This window comes from Falco punctatus (assembly GCF_963210335.1).
Source record: "Falco punctatus genome assembly, chromosome: Z".
NCBI lineage: Eukaryota > Metazoa > Chordata > Aves > Falconiformes > Falconidae > Falco > Falco punctatus.
Window position 1 is genome coordinate 21,957,744 of NC_137586.1, and position 23,429 is coordinate 21,981,172.

The 23,429-nt window shown below is 41.2% G+C and overlaps 2 protein-coding genes across 5 annotated transcripts in view; one reads left to right on the forward strand and one right to left on the reverse strand.

The window, feature by feature from the left end:
* The window catches only part of ERCC8 (ERCC excision repair 8, CSA ubiquitin ligase complex subunit), a 40,367-nt gene extending 19,643 nt beyond the window's left edge, over nucleotides 1-20,724 (reverse strand). For all 3 annotated transcript variants that reach the window (XM_080370962.1, XM_080370964.1, XM_080370963.1), the window contains exons 1-8: nucleotides 20,526-20,724; nucleotides 16,266-16,361; nucleotides 16,010-16,111; nucleotides 11,563-11,686; nucleotides 9,942-10,023; nucleotides 9,269-9,337; nucleotides 7,076-7,142; nucleotides 3,035-3,138 (exon numbers count right to left, since the gene is read on the reverse strand). In XM_080370962.1, the coding sequence (XP_080227088.1) occupies nucleotides 3,035-3,138; nucleotides 7,076-7,142; nucleotides 9,269-9,337; nucleotides 9,942-10,023; nucleotides 11,563-11,686; nucleotides 16,010-16,111; nucleotides 16,266-16,361; nucleotides 20,526-20,602 (721 nt within the window). In that variant the 5' untranslated portion in view covers nucleotides 20,603-20,724. The remainder of the gene's footprint in view (nucleotides 1-3,034; nucleotides 3,139-7,075; nucleotides 7,143-9,268; nucleotides 9,338-9,941; nucleotides 10,024-11,562; nucleotides 11,687-16,009; nucleotides 16,112-16,265; nucleotides 16,362-20,525) is intronic.
* A 50-nt stretch (nucleotides 20,725-20,774) lies between these two features.
* The window catches only part of NDUFAF2 (NADH:ubiquinone oxidoreductase complex assembly factor 2), a 68,828-nt gene continuing 66,173 nt past the window's right edge, over nucleotides 20,775-23,429 (forward strand). The window contains exons 1-2 of one of the 2 annotated variants that reach the window (XM_080370978.1): nucleotides 20,899-21,036; nucleotides 22,076-22,172. In XM_080370978.1, the coding sequence (XP_080227104.1) occupies nucleotides 22,082-22,172 (91 nt within the window). In that variant the 5' untranslated portion in view covers nucleotides 20,899-21,036; nucleotides 22,076-22,081. Of the gene's footprint in view, nucleotides 21,037-22,075; nucleotides 22,173-23,429 lie in introns of both variants that reach the window. The other variant, XM_080370977.1, reaches the window with a different exon arrangement.

Sequence of the window (23,429 nt, forward strand, 5' to 3'; positions counted from 1 at the left end):
TTTTTACTTCTGTGTACATAAATGGTAACATATCAGTAAATTACTACTTCTGGTTTATAAAAGCAGCTGGCTGGTGACTGGTCGCCAGCGGTGCTCCTCAGGGCTGAACTCTAGGGCCAGCTCCGTTCCAGGTATTTACCAGCGACCTGGACGCCGGGGTTGAACGCACCATTGCAAGTCTGCTGATGACACCAAGCTGGGAGCTGCTGCTGGCTCTCTCGCGGGAGAAGACCCCTCTTGCAGAGGGATGCAGGCAGAGGGGAGCACCGGGCAATCATCAGTGGCATGGCTTTTAACGAGAGCAGATGCCAGACTCCGCAGCCAGGATGGAAGAACGCCCGGCACAAGTACGAGCTACAAGCGGGGGCGAGTGGCTGGAGAGCAGCCCCGCAGGGGGGGCCCTGGGGTGCTGGCTGACAGCAGCTCAGCGGGAGGCAGCACGGGGCCCTGGCAGCCAGGGGGGCAAACCCCATCCTGGGGGCACCAAACACAGCGTCACCGGCCGGTCAGGAGAGGTGACTGTGCTGCTGTATTCAGCGCTGCTGTGGCCTCCCCTCGAGCACCGTGCGCAGTTCTGGGCCCCCTGGTTCAAGCAACACGTGAAGGTCTTTGAATGCGTCCAGGGGCGGGCGGCAAGGCTGCTGGGGGGGCGGGAAGGCGCGTCCTGGACAATGCCCTTAGTACTACGCTTTAGCTGTTGGTCAGCTCTGAAGCAGTCAGGCAGCTGGACTACATAACCATTGTAGTCCCTTCCACCTGAATATCTTATTCTATTCTGTATTATTTACAAAATACTATAAAGGAATTCCACTGAGTTCACCCTGCAATACTGCACATTCTTAAGTATGTTAAAGTAGTTTAAAACCAACTTAGCACTACCCAGCAAACGTGATTATGGTGCCCATAAATTAACTCACTAAAAATGGGCAAGTTATGTATTATACCATATATACACAATTCAGACATACCTCTTAAGTAAAATGTGTTATCTGTTTTTCAACGATTTTATAAAAATAATTGTTAATTGCATTTGGTTTGGTTCAGCTACATTTCAGTATATTCAATATCCTAGTCTATGTGATTGCCACTGGATTATCAAAAAAATCTTGAACATGTCTGTGAAATTAAGTTGAAAAGAAAGTTGTTATATTTGAACAAGACAACATGTCGTTCAAAGGAATGTATAAAATGGCACCAATTACCTTGGGAATTACATAAAATTTTGGTTTTCTTAAAAAAAGAGTTTGTCCAAACTTTTCCTTTTTCAAAAGTCTTAGATTTCTTTAGAGCATTTTAATCTCTAATTTCTTGAGTTAAAATGAAATTTAAAATTGTTAAAACCAAACATCTATATTACCACACTATAATATACATAGTAGTGAGCATAGTTATTAGAACAGATACTTACTGCTACTTCATATTCTTTAACTGTACATTTTGGAAGATTAGTTTGATTATACAAAGACTTGCATGTATTTTTCTACATGCAATTTAAGTTGAACATAACAAGACAGACTGACTTGTAGCTGTAATAACTATGATTTATGCTATGCAAATCCCTTTGTTCAGAGCCATGACACTCAGTTTCTGCTTTGTGATTCAATTTCAAATACTATGTGTTTCTACCTCAGAATAGTGACTCTTCAAGTACTTCTTTGGCCTGCCAAAATTAAGAATCTTTTGTCCAGAATTGATCAGAAACCATGAACTATAATCTAGAGTTGAGAAGCTTTCCTTTAATTGAGTTTTGTTGTTGTTGTTGTTGTTTTGGTGGGGTTTTTTTTTGATTATCAAAACGTGACCTTAAGATACATAAAATAACATTAACGTAGCTAGTAACTGATACAAGGCACCATTAATGCATTTGACTGTAGTGAAAGAAGTGTAATTTAGCTTCCTGTTACATTAAATGCAATGACAAATTTATAATCTGTTGTATACTTTATGCAGTATAAAAGGAATATAATTGATTTTATGGACCACATATGAAAAAAATATTCTAGAGACTTACATTGGAAGCAAGACTAAATTAAACAGGAAAGGAATGTGCTTTTGTGGGTTTTGTCTGTGTTGTCTTTGTTTTCAAAAGATGGTAATTAACTGCTGGAACAGCTGATGAAGTATGAAGAGATTGCTGTTTGTATGAAACCTGATCTACAGCAGGAATGGATTCTTCTGCCCATAAAATGGATGGCCAAATTTCCCATTTTAAGGAGAAAAATATTTAGAACAGATACAATACTGATGCCAAGGAGATCTCTCTAAACAAGATCCTCAACCACACGCAGTCTCTACAACAGAAGTAACATAATAAAACTGAACAGCCTCTGTTACTGTCCTGGTTTCAGCTGGGATAGAGTTAATCTTCTCAGTAACTGGTGCAGTGCTGTGTGTTGGATTTAGTGTTGGAACAATGTTAAGAACATCAGTGTGTTATCAGGTGTTGCTGGGTGATGTTTATCCTGAGTCAAGGACTTTTCAGCTTCTCAGGCCCTGCCAGTGAGAGGGCTGGAGGGGCACAGGACACTGGGAGGGGACACAGCCAGGACAGGTGACCCAAACTAGCCAAAGGGACATTTCATACCATATGCCATTGTGCTGAGTATATAAACTGGGGGGAAAAGAAGGACAGAAGGGACATCTGGCATTATGGTGTTTGTCTTCCCAGTTACACATGATGGAGCCCGGCTTCCCTGGGGATGGCCGAACACCTGCCTGCCCATGGGAAGTGGTGAATTAATTCCTTGCTTTGCTTGCATGGGCGGCTTTTGCTTTACCTATTGAATTGTTCTTATCTCAACCCTCGAGTTTTGCATTCCTTTCTGATCCCACTCCTCATCCCTCTGGGTGAGCGGGGAGTGAGTGAGCAGCTGCATGGGGCTTGGCTGCCGGCTGGGGTTAAACCACAACAGTTACACAGTAGGTAACAACTGGGTAATCGCTACTGTCCTTGCTGGTCTTCGTATTCAACATATTTATGAAATATAACAATGCTTCTAGTTATATATGGATTACCAGTTACATTCTGTATTACCTGCCTCAGAAGATGCTTTGGACTTCTCTCCATTGTGCTGATCCAGTGTACTCAGACATCCAGATGCTTTCCTCACATCCCATAAGTTTACTTTACTGTCAGCACTAAAAAACAAATTTGCACACATCAGGAAAATTGTATGCGCCCAGGTTCAATAACTGCCTTTAGCCAACTCATCTGGCAGTAACCCTGGTACAGCGACTATTCTGAGCTTCTCATCATGCAGTCACATCAAAGCCAAGAGAAATTAATGAAAAGATTTTTAAGAGACATCAGACATTCATTTATATGTATTAATAAATACAGCTGGTACAGTACAGGCACTTAAGTTCAGAGTGAACCTTGCATACGTACATAGATAAGGAATGAACTTGCTAATTCTTCTGTGACTGAATTGTACCTAGAGACTGCAGCATGGCTGTCTGGGAACTCAGACTCTTGCTATCACAAACGTATAGTATGACTGGCACAGAAGTTGGCTACATACCCATAGGCTGGATAGGCCTATATGCTGTTGTCATAGCGCTATAGCAGAGGAACACTGAGAATTGCTTCTGTAGGAACTCACTGGCTTTGTCTATGTTACCAGGGTGGCACAAGGAGGGAAAGACCAATGTTCACGCTGCTGTAATTCATTCTGGTTCCCGGCATTCCAGTAATATACTTTTGTGTGCACCACAAGACTCCCAGCTACATATAGGAGGTAAATTAGTGGAAAAGACTGTTTCCCCATATACTAAATTACCAGTGTAGAGGTACTTATTGAAAGTATTCGGACAGCTATCAGCAACTTAAATGTCCTTTTGGAGAAAAAAACCTGCAAAAACATAAATCACTTTTCACGCCAGCTGAAAGAAATAAAACTGCATCTCTGTGATCTACAGCTAGAAAATACACCCAAACATGCTGCTTCTTAGATAAGCAGTCTTCCAACTGAAGTACTACATGCTTTTGTGTGTTCTCAAGTTAGATCAGTGTATTAGTATTGGAAATACATATAGTATATATACACCAGCTGACCAAGGCAAAACCAACTATTGCTTATTACCTCTTCTGCATCTGACAAAGCTAATGACAATTTTTTTCTTTTGTGCTCCTCTCCACTGCAGATTGATTGTGTTAGCTTCCAAGGGGTATTGCAACTGAATATGCTGACAAAATATTGCTTTCCTGCAAACAAAATTTCTAAGACCATGAATACAGATATTGCTGAGGTTTGAACTGACTGTAAAGTGAGCAAACAACCACAAGTAGCTCATTGAAATTTCTTACAAAGGCATAGAGAGCTTCATTATTATAAAAGCCTACAGCTGTTCATTTTTGATGATGCAGTTTTCCATTAGCTGATCTTTTCTAGCCAGTCCTACTGAGCAAGAATGAGCTTATAATGTTCCTGCCTGAAACTGAAGTTTGTGAAACACACACAGAAAACACGTCTCTTCTCTGACTGTTCCAGTCTCCTGCCAAAACTATGGAAGAGCCAAGCATCACAAAGAGAAATTCAAAATAATGTTTCACATGCAAGCCACATAAATCCCAATATGTATTTTCCCTCCCCTGAAGAGTTCACAACCAAATATGTACGTGTCTTGGAAAATGGTCACATCTCCTGACATGCAAGATTAGTCTAGATTCTCTTTTTAGCAGTACCAGTCAGTTACTCTTCACTACCTCTTTATTATCTCAAGTGTTGACAGTTCTTGCCTGTATTTGTCTCCGCAAATGGCAAAATGGAGTTGTGTTGTTAGGAACTAGTAGTCCAACTACAGTACTGAGTTAAGTAATGGACCCATAAGAAACATGTTTAACACGCAATTATGATACAGTAACATGATGACATTGGTAGATGCAGTTTATAGTTACAAGACTTTGAAGCAAAATGTTTCAGAAGACATTGATAAGTCAATATTTAATAAACAACATTTGCTACTATTTCTGTTATGGAAAAACAAAGAAAAAAATTTTTGTTTGCTAAAACAAAAAATCACACTTAGGAAAATTCATTACTACGTTAAGCCTTTCAGAAACTTGGCATCAAAAGCCAAAGGTATGCAATTCAGTATCAACTTATTCAAATTTCACTCTCAACTTCTAAAGCAGCCTCTCTGCAATTCAAAAGAAAAAACATGCCAACAATAAACCTGAGGAGAAAAATGTCACCTTATAACCAAAAGCTAATACATGCAAGTGTTATATATATAGATAGATTTATATTTATATATATATATGCAAGAGGACCTTTTAGACTGAAAATTACTGCAATGAAAAGCAAAAGGGCCTGGGAATAACAACATATAACTCATACTCACTGAATTACTGTAGCATGGAAAGTTATTACCCATCTGCTATGCTACCCAAGTTATGCTCTTTGATATAATTATGAATCCACCCGAGAGTACTGAGGGAGCTAGTGGAGAAGCTTGCCAGGCCACTCCCCACCATTTATCAACAGTTCCGCTAATTGGAAAGGTCCCAGTGGACTGGAGATTAGCCAATGTGAAGCCCACCTACAAGAAGGGCAGGAAGGAGGATCTGGGGAACTACAGGCCTGTCAGCCTGACCTCGGTGCTGGAAAAGTCATGGAGCAGATCATCCTGAGTGCCATCACGTGGCACATATGGGACAGCCAGGGGATCAGGCCCAGCCAGCATGGGTTTGTGAAAGGCAGGTCCTGCTTGACAAACCCTGTCTCCTATGACAAGATGACCTGCTATCTGGATGAGAGAAAGGCTGTGTTTGTCTACCTGGACCTTAGAAAAGCCTCTGACACCATCTCCCACAGTATTCTACTGGAGAAACTGTCTGTTCATGGCTTGGATGGCTCTTGGATGTCAAGAGCCTTAGGAAGGCTCTGCAGAGGCATCTGGACAGGCTGGGCCGATGGACCAAGGCCAGTTGTATGAGGTTCAACAAGAAGTGCTGGGTCCTGTACTTGGGTCACAACTACCCCACACAATGCTACAGGCTTGGGGAAGAGCAGCTGGAAAGCTGCCTGGCATAAAAGGACCTCGGTGTTGGGTGATGGCTAGCTGAATATAAGCCCGCAGTGTGCCCAGGTGGCCAAGGCAGCCAATAGCACCCTGGCTTGTATCTGAAACAGTGCGGTCAGCAGGACTAGGGAAGTGATTGTCCCCTTATAGTCAGCCTGGTGAGGCCACACCTTGAATACCATGTTCAGTTTCGAGTCCCTCACTTCAAGAGGGACATAGAGGTGCTGGAGCATGTCCAGAGAAGAGCAACAAACCTGGTGAAGCATCTGGAGCACATCTTATGAGAAGCAGCTGAGGGAACTGGGACTGTTTAGTTTGGAGAAAAGGAGGGTTGGGGAGGGATTTTATTGCTTTCTACAACTACCTGAAAGGAGGCTGTAGGCAGGTGGGGGTAGTTTTTTTCTCCCAAGTAAAAAGTGATAGAGCAAGCGGAAATGGCCTCAGGTTATGCCAGGGGAGGTTTAGACTGGATATTAGGAAAAACTTTTTCACTGAAAGGGTACTGAAGCATTGGAACAGGCTGCCCAGGGAGGTGGCAGAATCATCACCTCTGGAGATGTATAAAAAAATATGTGTATTTGTGGTGCTTAACAATATGGTTTAGTGATGGAGTTGGCAGTCCTGGGTTAATGGTTGGACTTTATGTTCTCAAAGGTCTTTCCTACCTAAATGATTCTATGATTCCATGAATAATGAGGATGGTACTTTGAGCTAAATGTGTTTTACTTTGTTATAAAAAGAATTAGCAATGCATGCACTAAAACAGTAAGATGTAAGTATCTCTACAGTGCTCTCTACAAATCTCTACAAATATCATTCTCCTATACCTTTAAGTGCAATTACCATTTTGAATTTCTGTACAATCTTCCTAAAAATAAAGCACCCCTTGGATAGCTCTTCAGGCTTAGTTTTTCCAGGTAAGATCTACAAAACTGAATAGGTCAAAGTAAATGAGATTAAAAGTGCATTTGAATTGTAAAACACAGAATGAATACAGAAAATTTTAACATCAGACATTTTTAGTGCATGTAGCAGTCCAGCAACACTCTACCTTGCTGTTGCCAAAACATATTCGTGACGTGTGGACCAAGATACTGCCAGTACTTCTTGCCTGTGACCTAAAAATTATATGAAAAAAGGTTATATATCCCATTTTACATAAATAACAAAGTAAAAGCAAAACCTACTAGATCCACCAGTCCAGAATAATAATCTAAATTATAATGTGAATGTTATGAAAATATTATTTTGGACTAGAGGTTATTACTCCTCTTCCTCTTGCCTGAGTGGGATTGCAGTGAGCTGGAAGTGATACACAGTGTTACATGTGTATAACCTTTGATAACAAAGACAGTTTTGCCTATGCAAAACACATAACAGCACAGTCACAGCTACTGAGTTTACTTTAAGTACTGTTATTAACTTTTGTGTTAGCACTGGCAATCTCACCCACAGAAAGAACCTTCCATTTGTTTTTTTTTTAAATTCTTTCAAAATGTTTAATAAAAAGTGTATTTACCTTATGTACTTAAGATTAAAACTACATTCAGTTTAGCCTCAAATATTCTTTTTCTGAATTTGAGATATTTTTCCCCTAATTAGGTCTGAAATATAAAAAGATTAAGATAAATGTCTTCTTAGCAATGTCATGCCCAGTGCAGCTTAGTGGCAAGTAATACAGATATATATATACACACGCTTTAACTTGGATAGCTTTAAAAGTGTTAAACAAATACAGACAATAAGAAGTGCAAAGTGTCCTAAATGGAAAGGACACTGTATTTCTAGTAAGAAGTATTTCTAATAATAGAAATACATTGAAAAATAAACTAATTTATACAAATATATTTTTGCTAATGCAGTTTAGAGCTATGAGACCTTATTTCTGGTACACCTTCCAGTAGTTCCCCTTCCATTACCTGAAGTAATCAAAGGGCTGCAATGCCCAGGATAATGAAAAAATCTCCATAATACAGTTATTACAGGATACACTAGGAAGACTCAGGGCAGCCACATTTATTTGGATCCATTAAGTAAACAGCCAAGCATTTAGCTCCATTTCAGCTGCTAGAGTTAGCCTATGTAAAAAATATTCACACCTATTTTCAAGACACTATTGAGTCCTTCAGGTTCTGTAAAGAATGATTAAATTACATGTAGTGGAGGACAATCTCCTTCCGCTTGTTCCTCTGATAGTGCACTTGAGCTAATTGTTACCAGCCTGCATACAAAGACACAACCAGCTTGTGCCTGGAAAGCACTAACTCTTGTGGCAAAATTAAGAAGCCTGGCTGAAACTAAACTGATAGATTAGAGAACTATTTTTGTGTCTGCACTCCCTGGTGCTCTCAGTTCTAGATACAGAACATTGAGACACCCTTTGTGGCTGATTCAGTTCAGCTCTGCATCACACCAAAGCACCTAGGCTGCTTTAAGACTTAAGGTGGCCACTGAAGAAAGAGCATTTGCTTATTGCTGTGTCTGAGCTAAGGCTTCTCTACAGTTTCGAGACCAGATCTAGCTCTTGCTTCGCTGGTTTAAAGTATGAAGATTTATCCTGTAATGGTCTTCACTTGAGCATGTGTATATATATACTCATACTCCAAAAAGTAAACATTAGAAAAAAGACATTAAGGCCAAATTCTTATTAAGTGTAACAAGGAATTGGATTAGGGAACAATAAACCTCTGTATTTACTGAATCAGGTAAATGCAAAGGACTAGATACTACCTCTCTGTAGCAAGTAGTATTTTGCCTGCTATACAGCAACTTCTAAACAAATCCATGCAAGAATTTCCACAGGGTATTGTTTTCAAAACAGTGAAGTTTTCTTGTTTTGGGGTGGGTGGTTGTTGTTTGGTTTTTTACAAAAAACAGAACCACATAGTGAATTTCTGTAACACAAACCCAATGCCTACACTTAACCATGTAATAAATAGTAATCACTATTGATTAGATCATGAAAGTGTCCAACCATGTATAAAATAATTACTAATGATTTGATCATAAGAATGCCCAAACGTCTGTAGTAACTGTTCATTAATTAGTATTTGTTTTCCCCAATTCATTAGCACTAGACTAACACCCAGAAGAACCTTTTGCCACTATGTAACCTTCCCAACTGGCAATACATAGATTAGTCATGTTACTGATAAAGAATACATTGTATACAGTATTTCTTTACAGGACTTGTTTTACTCAGAGTAGTTATTGTTTAATGTTTATGTTTCAGACTAAAAAGTACCCTGTAGAGTGTGAGAACAGGATCCAGACTTCAAGTCACAAAGCTGTACTTGGGGTCTTTTGGTACCAACTGTAACAAGAGAAACAAAGACAGCTAAAAAAATACCCAGCATTTGAGAGAACAACAAAAAATCTTAGCAAGACAAAGAAATAGAAAAAAGTGCTAGCTCAGTAACTGTTTATTTAGTCAGAGCAAAGCATTCTATTAATAGATTTACATTTTTAGTCCAAGTAAATTTACCATATAGCAAACAAAATTTAGAAACTGGAGATACACAGGACAGTACTTATGAAACTGAAAAATTAGAAATATCTCCTCTAATTTTTTTTCCTAAACATATTTAATTTGTGTACATGTAAGCACTACATACACAATTTACTGTTTGGAGATAATAATCTTCAAATGTTAACATATAATTATAGGTAATCTAATTACACATAGGAATTTTTATCTAGAAGGAGAATCGATTGATGCGTTATTTCAGAGGAATAAACGTGATATTCTCATCAACATCATCTGACTAACCAGTAATACTTTATGTTACCAATGATCTTACATCTTAGGAAGATTCAAATTATGTAAAAATAAGACAGGGGAGGGAAAAAAGCCCTACTGAATATTACTTACTATAACCCTCAAATACATTGGGCTTTTCTTAAAACCATATACATACCTGCTATTAAACAATGATTTGTAGCGACTGGAGACATGTGATGGCTATAGACTGTTCCCTCAAAGTGAAATACATCTGCAGGCTGATAATAAACAGATTAAATTAATCACAGTGCATGTATGTTAGCAGAATGTAAATCCTCATTATTAACTATTTTTCAATTAACGGTTACAAATGAGAATAATAAAAATACTACTATTTACATACTATCAGTAACTCTCCTGGTTAGAAACCAGAAGACAAACATAGTAAATAATTCCCTTTCCAACACTAGAACAACTATGCCATAGCTCAGAGATAACCCAAAAGAAAGACCAAGAAAATTAGTTAATCAGAAGTGCAAACAGAAATTAAAAAATTGTCAAAAAATTGGATAAGCTAACAAGAAAACACACCAAACAAGAAGGTTACAACATGGAGATAGATACCAACAGGAAAGCAGCACTCAGACTAAATTTAGAAGCCTGTCGTTCACAAACATCACATACTATCTTCAATTCCTCAAAAAAAACCTCAAACCCAAAAGACCATACAAAATTATTAGCTCCCTTGTGAGTGTTCAAAATTAATGAAAAATAATACTGGATTTAATAATCAGCACAATTACTTCCCAGTACAACTGCTTTTATTGTCTCATTCTGAAATATTGTATATGGACAAAAAATCCCTTAAAACTAAGCTATGTGTGTTTTCAAATACACTGTTTGGTGGCACCACAGGTCAGTCAATCTTCACAGGCACACTTTGTCTTTTAACTGATGCTCACAGAACTACCTGGACAGTGAACTGAACTTTGCATTTACAAGACTTAGTAACTGCAATCACAGCTCCACTTCTCACAAAAAGAGAGGTCAAAATTTATTCTTTATTGTGTCCCTAGGACCTCTTTTTTTTTTTCTGATTTTTTCACTACACATGAAATAGCATTCAAATAGCATCAGTGTAAATCCATTAATACATTCATACTGGAAACAAGATAAACTTCAGCCATTAATTCATAATTCAACAATTAGATGTGAGGATTAGTGAGTCAAAGCAGTCTAAAGTCCTGCAGAGTCTGTTTGTTTTAATAACTCCAGTTACATTGTTTAGCATTTTCTTAATGGTTTCTCTCATTTTCCATCAATTTTCAAAAATAGTGTCTATAGTGCTTACAACAGCAGAATTTTGGACTTAATGACCCTGAATGCCAAGATTCACCAGTGCTTCAAAAGCAGTATTGAAGCCTTGGGTACGAAAAATAATTAGCCCTGCTGTACACTACCAATGCATTCAACAATCCCCAAGAATGAACTTCAGACCAGTCCTTGGTAGACAAGTTTACATAGCATAAATTCAACTATCTGTATTCCTGTTCACAGCAAAAGCAGAAAGGAATTGTCCCAAGGGTTCCAAGCTCTTGTACAGTTTGGACATCAGGTCTTCAGAAACAGACAGGTATGCAGCAAGGTATGCGTGAATGCCAGAAGCATGCCACCCTGCTCCTGCACCCACAGTTCTAACAATAAGCTGGTTTTCACTGTTCTGGATGCTTGGTCCTGTTTAGCTGTGGGAGAACTGTAGATGCGGAATGAATAACATGTAACAAAGATGCCTGCAAACTGTACAAATTCTTTCTTACTTGTAAAACATTTGTATCCCATATTTTCAAGGTTTTATCAAATGAGCTGGATGTAAACATGCCAGTGTCATGAGGATACCACTGGACTGTCTCCACACTGAATTTATGTACATCAGGATGGCTCCTAAAATCAAGGAAAATATCCCAGTTGGTTAGAGTCTTGATATTCAATGACAAGTTGAAAACAGTTTAAACATTCTTTTAAAATTTGTACTGAAGTTTTCAAGAACTAGTTATTTGATGTCTCAATTTTCAATCCACTGATGTTAATGCTTTGAAGAGCCCTCATTTCAAGAAACTACAGATCATTTGTTTTTTCAAAATATGGTATTTGTAGCACACCTCAAGTTAAGACACACAATTTAAGGCATAAAAGGCACTAATGTATTTTGAAATTTTTAAATTCTAATGTTTATAGATCTAATGTTTAAAGGAGGGCCTAACACTACAAAAAATTAAGCTTGTGGAATTCTACTGTCTTAGAAATGGATCCACTGAAAAATACAATCACATACAGTTAAAATTTGCATTATTATTAGCTATTAATTACAGCTACACTGTTACTAGAAATTAATGTATACTGAAGTTAACAGATAGCAGTGGCCTTAGTTATTGAGAGTTAATTATTTTTGCATGCAGAAATGAAAGAACAATCTGAAACTTTCAACTCAACTACGCATAGTAATGGACTGTAATATAATTAGCAATACATTAACTGTGGTAGGAAGAAGACACACCAGAGCCAATCTTGACAGCTCCAGGATGTAACTCAACCAACCAAGCTCTGAACAATATAGGTCATTTCATGTATCTGCTAGGCCACTCATATCTGAGCTGGATCCACACGGATGCAGCTTCAGGGCTCAAAACCATGCTCCCAGACTCAAAGGTACCATGCTGTTGTAGGTTAACCGCAGGCAGCTAAGCGCAACCACATCCACTTGGGTCACTCCCCTCTTCAGTGGGATAAGGGAGAGAATCCAAATGGCAAAGGTGACAAAACTTGTTGGTTGAGATAAAAACATTTTAATAAATCAAACTAATCAAAACAACTCATGCAGGGAAACAAAAAAACCCCAGTGATGCAAAAGCAATCCCTCATCACAGACACATCCAGACCCTGAGCAGTGGCTCAAAACCCCTGGAAAAAAAAAAACTGGAAAACTCCTCCCCAGCTTTATCCAGTTTTATCGCTGCACATGACCTTGCATGGTATGGAATATCAATATCCCTTTGGTCAATTCAGGTCATGTGTCCTAGCTGTGCTCCCTTAGAGGATCTTGTCTACCCCCAGCCCACTTGCTGAAGGAGCAGTGTGATGAGCGGACAATGCCTTGACACTATGCCAGCACTCTTCAGCATTAGTTAAAACATCAGTGTGCTATCAAGACTCATTACAAATCCAAAACATAGCACCATACAAGCTACTGTGAAGAAAACTAACTCCATCCCAGCCAGACATAGTACACATGTGAGAACAGTCCAACTGGCTCCATCTACAGCTAGTGAAGGGCTCAAAAAACTTCTTCACTTCAGCTCTTATCTTTGCATTGTTCTCTCAACTGTCCTGGCTTTCAAAGTGATAACTATTGCAGGGTTATCATTGTGTAAATGCAGACACAGATCTTCTGTATAGATATGACACTACACCTAATGTAATAAACCTTCCTGCTTGCTTGGGTTGCTAGAAAGCACAGAAGACATCTTTATATGTAGTTAGCATGAAGCCAGCACTGGTGATACTAAGCAAGAGCTACTGGGCAACTGCTGAGCTTAGTTTAATAACTCCTGCATTGCTTATGTCTAAAGCATACCCTAGAACAGCCTGTACTTTGCCATGGTGCTAAAAATTTGTGTGCTTATCCTGCAGGGGGGGTCAAGCTAAAAACCTTCAGTACCTGTTGAGCCAGGAAATCAAGACTGACTCAGAGAACTTAGGCCTTTAGAGGCATTTGTCTTGTGCAGAAATATCTAAACTCATGGAACTAATTATGCTGGTACACTAAATATATTCATGTCTCAGGGCTGTGTCTTATTCCCAGTTCATTCTATATACAGTAATTTCCCTCACTACCCAAACCATCCCAGCCTTTTCTACCAAGGAAAAATAAATTCTATGGATAATAAGGTCACTGCCATTCATTCTCCCCAGATAGGTTTCAAATAGAGGAGATGACCTTACACACAAGCAACAGTTATTAGAGTATCTAGAAGCTAGCACTGTCTGGTTACTCTCAAATGCCAGTGCTTACCATAGCACAGCATATGAAACCATGTAAAGCTCTGTGTGCTGACTGTCAGCGGAACAAGGAAAGTTCTTGGTTTTTGCAATACTGGCTCTATGTTCTAGATGAGAAACATTGGGTAAAACTCCTGATGGTAGGCTGTGATATCTCCTCTGATGTCTAAACTACTGGACTCACAGCAGGCCCATTTCAGAGTCCATTCAGAAACAGCTTCAAAGGGCCTCTACAAAGAGCTTATTCTTTCAGTAACTTTGAGACCAGAGTTGCACTGTGCTGTGCAAACTCTGAGCACAGGCAAACTTGCAATACAACATTATCATATGGCTCCTGTCTTTGAAGCATAGAGTCAGATGGGAAGTGTTTCTTACTGGTAATTACAAACTGATTTATGATGTTCAGAACTCCACATTAATAGTATTTCAATATCTGAAGCTGTATCTGTGGCTAATTAGTTACAATATGTATTTAAACCATACAAGAAGCTACATGAATACTGGGAGTAAGTAACCGAGGCAGAAAAACTACGGTGGTTACTTAAATAATAATAGTAAGCCTATCATTTAGAACATGGTGTCGTAACAAATCAGATTCTACTAGTATGATTTATGCCTCAACTGATAAGAAAAACAATGCATCTACACAAAGAAACACCTACTCAAGAAACATACTACCATCTAACTATGCTCATAAACAGAATTTTCTAGTATGGAAAGTTAATGGTCGCATGATTATAGCACGGAATTGCAAGCTTTTTTGCTGTGTCTTCTCAGCATGTATTTCTTCAGTTTGCTGTATCTATTTCTGAACTCATTCTGGTTTTGAGATTTGGTGATGTATACTCATTACTAGCTCTTAATTACAATTTTAATTAATTTTGTTTAAGAAGTTCCAGCTATCAACACTTATCTAAACACAGCTTACTTGCAGTAGATTCTGTTCCTACCCAGCTTTTTCAATGCACATTCTATTACCCTTTTTCCTCTTTATGTACCAAGATAGTGTGTTTAGGCCTTTTACTGTTACAGATCCGATCTGTTCTTGTCAATCTTACTCATGAACCTTAGACCTCAAATAATTTGAAGACCAGGAAAAAATGAGGGGGAAATGTAGCTACTAATATTTTACACAGTAGGATACATCTTACTTTAAATCTGAGATAAAGTCCTAACCTACTAGACAACCTTACTACCTAAATACAAGGGAAAACCAGCTTTTGCTAGAAGACTTAATGCCTATAATGGACAAAATTATACTGCCTGCAGAGAAAGCCTGACAAATCAATAAAGGCCTGGAGTCTTTATATAGATTATGACTAGTACGGTATTTCTGCTCTTCAGAAAAATACGTCCCATTTTTCAGTAACACATCTGTCCTCATTCAGACGTGTTCTTAAGAAATTCTGTATTAATTACTTCTGTACCTGAGGAACACCTGGTGAACTTAAAATAGCTATTAGCAAAGCTGAGAGCCAGGCAAGGGAAAAGAAAACCCAACAACTGCAGGTATGTATTAGATGTTTTTCCAATCAGATGAACAGTGTTATGCAAAGAATTTTTCTTTTGCTTAAACACATATTTATTCAAAGATATTAATATATATTTGGGGGATACAAGGAGTATTTCTACAATAGTCCCAAAATTACTTTCTCATAATTACTGGCATAGAGTCAGCAAATTTCAACAGGAAACAGCAAGGAAACTCACAAGCAAGGAACTGTGCCCTGGAAGAGGGCTGGAGGCGTCTTTGTCTTTTTTCTACTGTTAACAACATGAGATTAGAGTACTAACTCTGACTTTTTGTGGGGTCTGTAGCAACACAAGCCTCTCTACTGTGATTTCCATATAAGTACAATTAATAGCCTCCAATTTAATTTTTGAACTGCCGAAGATCTGCTCAAACAATACCAGAGTCACTGTACATATATTGTAACTGTTGGGGTAGACAAATCAAGAAAAAACAATTAGTTTCTGCTCCTTAGTAAGTCACAGAAATCCTCTCAAAGCTTCTTGCTTTTTTTTGCATGCCAAACCCCATAAGACATCATGCTAGCCTTCAAAGATTTCTGGCACTATTTTCTACAGCCTTTTTATCCTAGAAATAAGAATTGGAGAAAAAAATAAACTCTCATTGATTGGTGAGTTTAATGCTAGTCACACAAGAGATATCACTACAAACTTTTAACAGAATTTTTGAGTACCTACCTTCCCACATAACCAAGTGCTTTACAAGTGTAAGTTGGTTTTCCGCTGAAGTTTTCAAGGTCATGAAGTACAATGACACCATCTGATCCACCAGATAACATACTGAAAGTGTTAATAAAGCACACAAGTTACAACACTCATGACCTCAGGAGGCTCAATGTAAGTGAGCTTTCAGCAAGAAAACAAATCCATAGTACCAAAACACAGTACACTAAAGTACTCATACACATTTTTAGTAACTAAAGTATATACTTACTATCTTCCCTCAACAGGCTCAATATCAAGGGTGTTGATACCAGTACCATGTATTCTTTCCACATCTCTATCTTTATTTAATTCCAAACTTAGAACCCTTAAAACAAAAAAGAAAAACAGCGACATGAACAAGAACAACAGAATTGTAGAATGTTACTATGTAGCTCTGAACAGTTCAGACCATAGTTCTGCACTTCCTCAATGCACGTAAACCATTCTATTTTTTCCAAAACTAGACTTGCAGACAAGATACAGGGCTGGAAATAAGTCCTATTTAGTTCACAGAAAAAATATTTTATTATTTACGTTGTTTGGAAGTTAATAGAGAAATAAATACATAAAATAGGCTCAAAGAAATAGTAAAACAGCATCCGGGGTCAACATACGAAACAAAAACCAGAATGTAATTTAAACAGAGCAAAAGAAACATGAAGAAGCAGTTGTAGTAGTCTCAACAAGTATTAGTTACTTTGAAGCTTCATCATGCACCTTCCTTCTGAGCTTTATTCTACTTGGAAATACGGACACCTAGTGGACATATTCATTTAGCTGAATAATTACAGTATTTCCTTTAAGGAAACAATGTTTGTGTGTTATGTTTTCTGTAACATTAAATAAAAACGTTAAATTAAAACTATGCTATCCACATGATGTCTTCCAAGACAAACTTTTCTGAACTAAAACTGGTACCTTTAAATATGCTAATAATACATAGTCAAAAAGGAGACAGATTTTGCTTCCTGAAACCATACTACCCAATATAAAATTAGTCTTACAAGATATCAGAACTTCCTACAGCATATTTTGTAAAAACCACCATCAACAAAAATGCAACGAAGTAGACAATTGAAAAGCTGTAAGACAGCTTGCCTCTACTCAGCTTCAGCTTGAATGGCAAAAAAATTCACATGAGAAGCTCAGGCTGTTAGGTGCAGATACCCATCTCGGTATCATCAGCAAACCTGCTAGAGGGGACACTCAGTCCCTTCACCCAGGTCACTGATGAGTAAGCTAACCAGGACTGGACCCAGTACTGACCCCTGGGGAACACCGTGAGCTACAGGCCTCCAGCCAGACTCTGCACCACTGGTCACAACCCTCTGAGCTCTGCCGTTCGGCCAGTTCTCCATCCACATCACTGTCCACCCATCCTACCCACACACTGCCTGTGCTTACCTGTGAGGATGTTATGGGAGACAGTGCCAAAAGCCTTACTGAGGTCAAAGCAGACAACATCCACTGCTCTCCTCTCATCCACCCAGCCAGTCACGGAAGGCTATGAGATTGGTCAGGCACGATTTCCTCATGTTGACTACCCCTGACAGCCTTTTTTTCCTCCACACGCTTCAAGATGACCTCCAGGATGAGATGCTCCATCACCTTTGCTTTCTAGTGACAGAGATGAGACTGACTGGCCTGTAGCTTCCTGGGTCTCCCATCCTGCCCTTCTGGAAGACTGGAGTGACACTGGCTTTCCACCAGTCCTCCAGCACCTCTCCTGTCCTCCATGACCTTCAAAGATGATGGAGAGTGGCTTAGCAGCAACATCTGCCAGCTCCCTCAGCACTGAGAGGTGGGTCCCATCACAGCCCATGGGTGTTGGTGTCAAGCTTCCAAGGGAAAGTCTTCCTTTCTCCAGACTTTCTCTCTTGCCTACAAGGCCTGGGATACCCAAGAGCCACCCTTGGCAGTAAAAACTGGAGCAAAGGCAGCATTCAATCACTCCACCTTCTGTGTCCTTCATCACAAGGGCTCCCACCTCATTCGGCAGCAGGCACACATTTTCCCCAGTCATCCTTTTCCTGCTGAGACACTTGGAAGAAGCCCTTCTTGTTGTCCTTCACCTCTCTCACCAGATTTAATCCGAACAGACCTTAGCCTTCTACATGTTCTGACAACATTTCTATATTCCTCCCAAGTGCCATCCCTTTTGCCATATCCCACAAACTCCCTTCTGTTTTGAGGTTTGCCAGAAGCTCCTGGCTTATCCATGGAGGCCTCCGGCCTCCTGCCCCCTCTGCTTGATTTCTTGCTCACAGGGATGCCCCAACCTTGAGCTTGGAGGAAGCGATGCTTGAATTTTAGCCAGCTCTATTGGATCCCCACACCTTCTACAGCCCTAACCCACGGGATTCCTCCAAGCAGGTCCTTGAAGAGGCTAAAGTTAGCTCTCCTGAAGTCCAGGGTTGCAATCCTACTTACTGCCCTGCTTCCTCCATGCAGGATCTTCCACTCCACCATGTCATGGCTGCCCCCAACTCTCACATCCCCTACCAGTCTTTCTTTGTGAGTACAAGGTCCCACAGCACACCTTGCTGTGTTGGCTGCTCCACCACCTGAGTCAAAAAGTTATCATCAGTGTTCTAGAGGAACCTCCTGGACTGTATGAGCTTAGCTGTGTTGCCTTTCCAGCAGATATCAGGGAAGTTGAAATCCCCCTTGAGAACCAGGGCCTGTGATCATGAGGCCATTTCCAGCTGTCTACAGAAGTCCTCATTGACTTCCTCATCAGGTGGCCTGTAGCAAACACCCATGATGGTGTTGTCCCCCATGTTAATCTGCCCCTTAAGCCTTACTCAAACTCTCAACTCGTTCTTCATGCACCCCTAGGGAGAGCAGTTCAATATATGACACTTATCCCTTCATAAATGGCAATTCCACCATTTCTCCTTGCTGGCTTGTCTTTCCTAAAAAGTATGTAGCCATACATGGCAGCAGTCCAGTCATGCATGCTATCCCACCATGTCTCTGTAATTAAAACAAGAACATGGCTTTGTGACTGCACACAGATCTCCAATTTTTCCTGCTTATTGCCCACCCTGCATCTTTAAAATACATTTTTTTAAATTCAAAATTTTAAAACAGACTAATTTTACAATGATACAGCCCCAAACGCTGTAATCACCACCACAAATCTTTCCTGCTGATGGAGTTGAGTGACTGAACTGAGGTTGGCTTTATTGAATTTATCTTTAAATATAGCTCCAAACCTGATTTTGTGATAATGAACAAATACTATCACATTGTTGTCCGTGATCCAGTGCACAGTGCCAAATCACACATAGAGTCGAGGTATTTCCAAGTTTCTCTTCTAGTTTGGGCAAAGTAGGGAGCTAGGTAGTAATCCACAAAAACTAGCTCCCTCTTAAGACATATTAAAATACTTCATACACTTCGAACAATTGTTTACAATTACATTTAGCCACACAATTCTCAGTGGTTCTTACAAGTCTTGTCTTCATTTAAGAGTAAAACATTCTTTTTTTTCACAGCACATGTTCTGTGGGGGAGGGGGCTTCCTTTGTTTGAGGGTGAATCTTACAATATGACAATTAGGACAGTTCACACATAGCTCAAGTAATTTTCTGTTTACTTAGCCTCATTAACTCCTGAGCTTATCTTGTTACTTCTTAGCTTGATAGCTTGACATACCGTATCTATTACTTCTCCCAAGGCCCCTTATTATTTGTAAGGATTAAACATCACCTGCTGATTTTCAAATTCTTTCTTGTTTTTCGCCACTTACATAGTCTGTCTAGATCTCAAGTCAAATATCGGGCTGGCCTTCTATTAACCACATGTCTGCAAGCCGGACAAGTACAACATTACAACCTTTAGCAAGAACATTAATAGTCGTCTCTATGCAGTTACCACTTCCCAGAAAAGCTGTTGGAAACCTAATGAAACGCTTGCGTCTGATTCTTCAGCAACCTGTCAACAGGCCGAGCTCGGAGAGAGAGGATTAACTGATGCAGGTGCACAAGCATCACGTGAACCTTGTTCCTATACGAAGCCGCATGCAAATCGAAACACCTGATAAAGCCGCTACGGTAAGAAGGGCATGAACACTGTCGTGCCGTTTACTGCCCTGTGCCTACCCAGCCTACCGAAACGCGGTTACTCAGCGCACCCCAAGGCTGCTAACCCACACACATGAGCAAAACCACCCCACCGGGAGCGCCCAAAGGAGGCACGGCAGGCACCCGGGAGCTCCTACCGGAGAGCCCGGGCCGGAGGCTACCGGCTCCACCGCTCCAGCTCCACGGGCTCGGAGCAGACGGCGGGGCGGCGGCAGGGCAAGGCTCCGCTCCCCCGGCCACAGCGGTAGCGGTCCCAGGTCCCGCCTCAGAGCGGCCCACCTAGGGCCAGACAACGGCTCCCGGCAGGGCGAAGCGAGGGGCTTCTGCCCCGCCAGCCTAAGGCGGCTGCTCCGGGGCCTCCCCACACAGCGCGACCCGGCTCCGGTCCCGGCCCCCGCTACCTCCAGGTGGATGTGGTCCGGCGCAGCCGCACTGGATCGTCAATCCCGGCCTGACGCGCTAAGAGCAACCCCAGCATTGCACGACAGGCAGGCTGCTCACGGCCATGCCACCACCTTGGCCCAGGAGCGGCCAGGATTGGCTAGGGGCAGGCAGATTCCCGCCAATCGCGAGCGGCGTTGCTTTTCTGCCTGCCGCCGATGGGCGGGGACAGGGCGGGCGGGCAAAACGGCGCCGATGCGCCGATGCAGGCCAGTTGCGGGCAGGGCATCGGGCAGGGCGCGCGGCTGTGACGTAGCACGCAGGGGCGGGGCTCGAGCCGCTGCCGGTGCGGGGCCCGTTGGTCGCGGCGACCTTGGCCGGCGGGAGCCCCGCGGCCTGCCGGGATGAGCCGGGCCGTGCAGGTGCTGCGCGCTCTGCGACTGCGGCTCTTCGGGCCTGCCAAGGAGCTGGTGGGCACCGATCAGTTCGGCAACAAGTACTACCGGGTGCCCAAACACGAGACCCGCGCAGGTGAGTGCGCAGTACTAAACCCGGGGGGAGGTTGGGGCCGCCTGCCGGCGCGGGCCGCGGCGAGCCGCCGGCGGGGGCTGCGGGCCCCGGGCCCCAGCGGAGCGCGGTGCTGCATGGCCGGTGACCGTGTTGCCGCTGTCCGATAGTCAGCGGGGCGGTTTGGTTGCTGCCGCCCAGATGCAAGAAACGAGCGACGTTAGGTGAGTGAAAAGGGTGCCGGTGCTGAGGGACCCGAGGGGGGTGTGTGTGTGGGGGGCGTTCTCTGCGGCTCGCTTCGAAAAACACTTTCCGTTTCTCGTTAGGCTGATGCTCTAATGCAAGAAAAAATCCTAAAGCCAGTCATCGAAAGAATTTAGAGTGACTAGCACCCTGCAGTAGGTAGGTAGGCAGGCAGACAGGCAGCAGTAAACAAATTGACTCTTCTTGATAATTCAGAGCACTTCTGCATATGTTTTTAAATGAATTGCTGTACGTATGCACACTACACTTCCAAGGAGAAATAGTTTTCTAGGTTTCTGTCTGCCTTCCAGGAGCCTGGGTGCTATTACAGCATGTCTTCGGATCATTATCTACAGATGCTATGCATATGCTGCACAGCTATGTATAATTTACTGAAGGCAACTTCCCTGAAGGTGTCTTAAGAGCACATGCTACAATATTTTACAGTCCTGTTACCTCTCCCTGCACAAGCTTCTATATCAGTTTGCTGTAATTCACATGTCTTTTATGACTGCTTAAACTGGAGCATCCCCAAGCTGTGGAGACTTTCTGATTTATATTCTTGAATGTACAAAGAGAAGCAGAAAGTCTGAGACTGCAGTCATTTAAGTGAGATCCTTTCCTAAAAGGAAGGAAGGAAAGGGATGCACACCTTCCCTTCAGAAATATGTAATGTCTTCTGGAGTTATTTTGCCTTCAGATCAGTTCATGTTTCTGGGCAACTTCATGAACAGCTGGTCATGACTTAAAGCAGTTCTGCTCAAACAAGTGTCTGGGAAGATGTGAACACCCTTTTTTCAGCAGTGTTTTTTTCCTCTAGGTTAATATGATGGTGGACAGGCTTTCTGCATCTTGCTTTCAGCTTTTGGGCTTCTCATTGTTGGGGTTCATGGTGACTTTGAAGGATGTACGAAAAGGTTTGTCTTTTAACATGCACAAAGTAGTGAAAACTGTAGTAGAATTTATTGTGTGTGATTACTGCAGTGTCAGTCCTTATTTACCAGTAAAAATGACTTGTTTTATCAGAAATACGGATAGCCTTTCTCAATATTTGAATTTATGCTGGCAAGCCTTTCACAGTGAAGGTCATCTGATGAACTTTAAGGCAGATCTCTGTATTCAGAACTTAATTACACAGTAGTAGTAGTGCCAGTATGAGGGCAGAGGAGGTGGGACAGCCATTCAACTCATCAGGAGCATAGTATAAGAGGCTTTTAAAGTTAGTAATGAATTGAAATAGTTGTATCTCAGACAACGTTGTGGTAGCCTTTATGTTTCCCAGTTGTTCTTTGGATGAACTGTAGGTGAACTGAGTGTAACACTTCAGAGGTGAAGTTAGGCTGATTTTGCTTTGAACAGGGAGGGCTGTCTCTTAAATGCTCTGCAGCTGCAACTCTGGCTGGAGTCAGTAAGAACAGCACTTCTGTAAATCTTAAGGCTTTTGCACAGTAAGTCTTAGTGATACAGATAACACGAAGCTGGTCTACTGAATTATCAATACTCCTGTGTTATTGGATTTCCCTCTCCCATCCTTCCACTTGTCTTACTTTCTTTGTCTTGATATGTTGAAAATTCTGCACTACTGGTTTGCACTGGTGCAAAGTTTTACTGCCATCAAAACAAGAGATCTTTTCTTCCCTCTTATTTTCTTTCACACTGCTGCTAACTTTTCACTGTCATTTATTTGACCTTCCTGTGAAAAACTTTGATAGAACAGTGGAATAAAATGACTTGATGAATACATTGCAAGCTAGAACTGGCACAGAAGTGGGAATGAAGAGGATGAGCTGTAAGGTAGCATAAGATTATACAAGATGTCTTGAAGTGAAGAGGTAGAACTTTTACAGTCTCTAAAACTTAATAACCGTATTTGTTGCAGCACAAACAAACTAGTAGGCTGCAACAAGGCTTTTGCCATCGATCAGATTCTACTGTCCATGCTGTTTCTCCTTCCTCCAGAGGCCAGACCACACTACTGCTCCCCTGTCCAACCACCTGTCCCACAATCCTCAGCGCTATTTAACTACTTAGTGGGAACAAGCTATCTGCACATTGTCCATGTCAATCTCGAGGCAAGGCCACAGCTGCATATTATCAATGCTAATCAACCCACTGCCTTCAGTCCTCTACAATTCCCCCTTTTTGTTTTTAACCAAAAAGGCCATGTCTGTCAT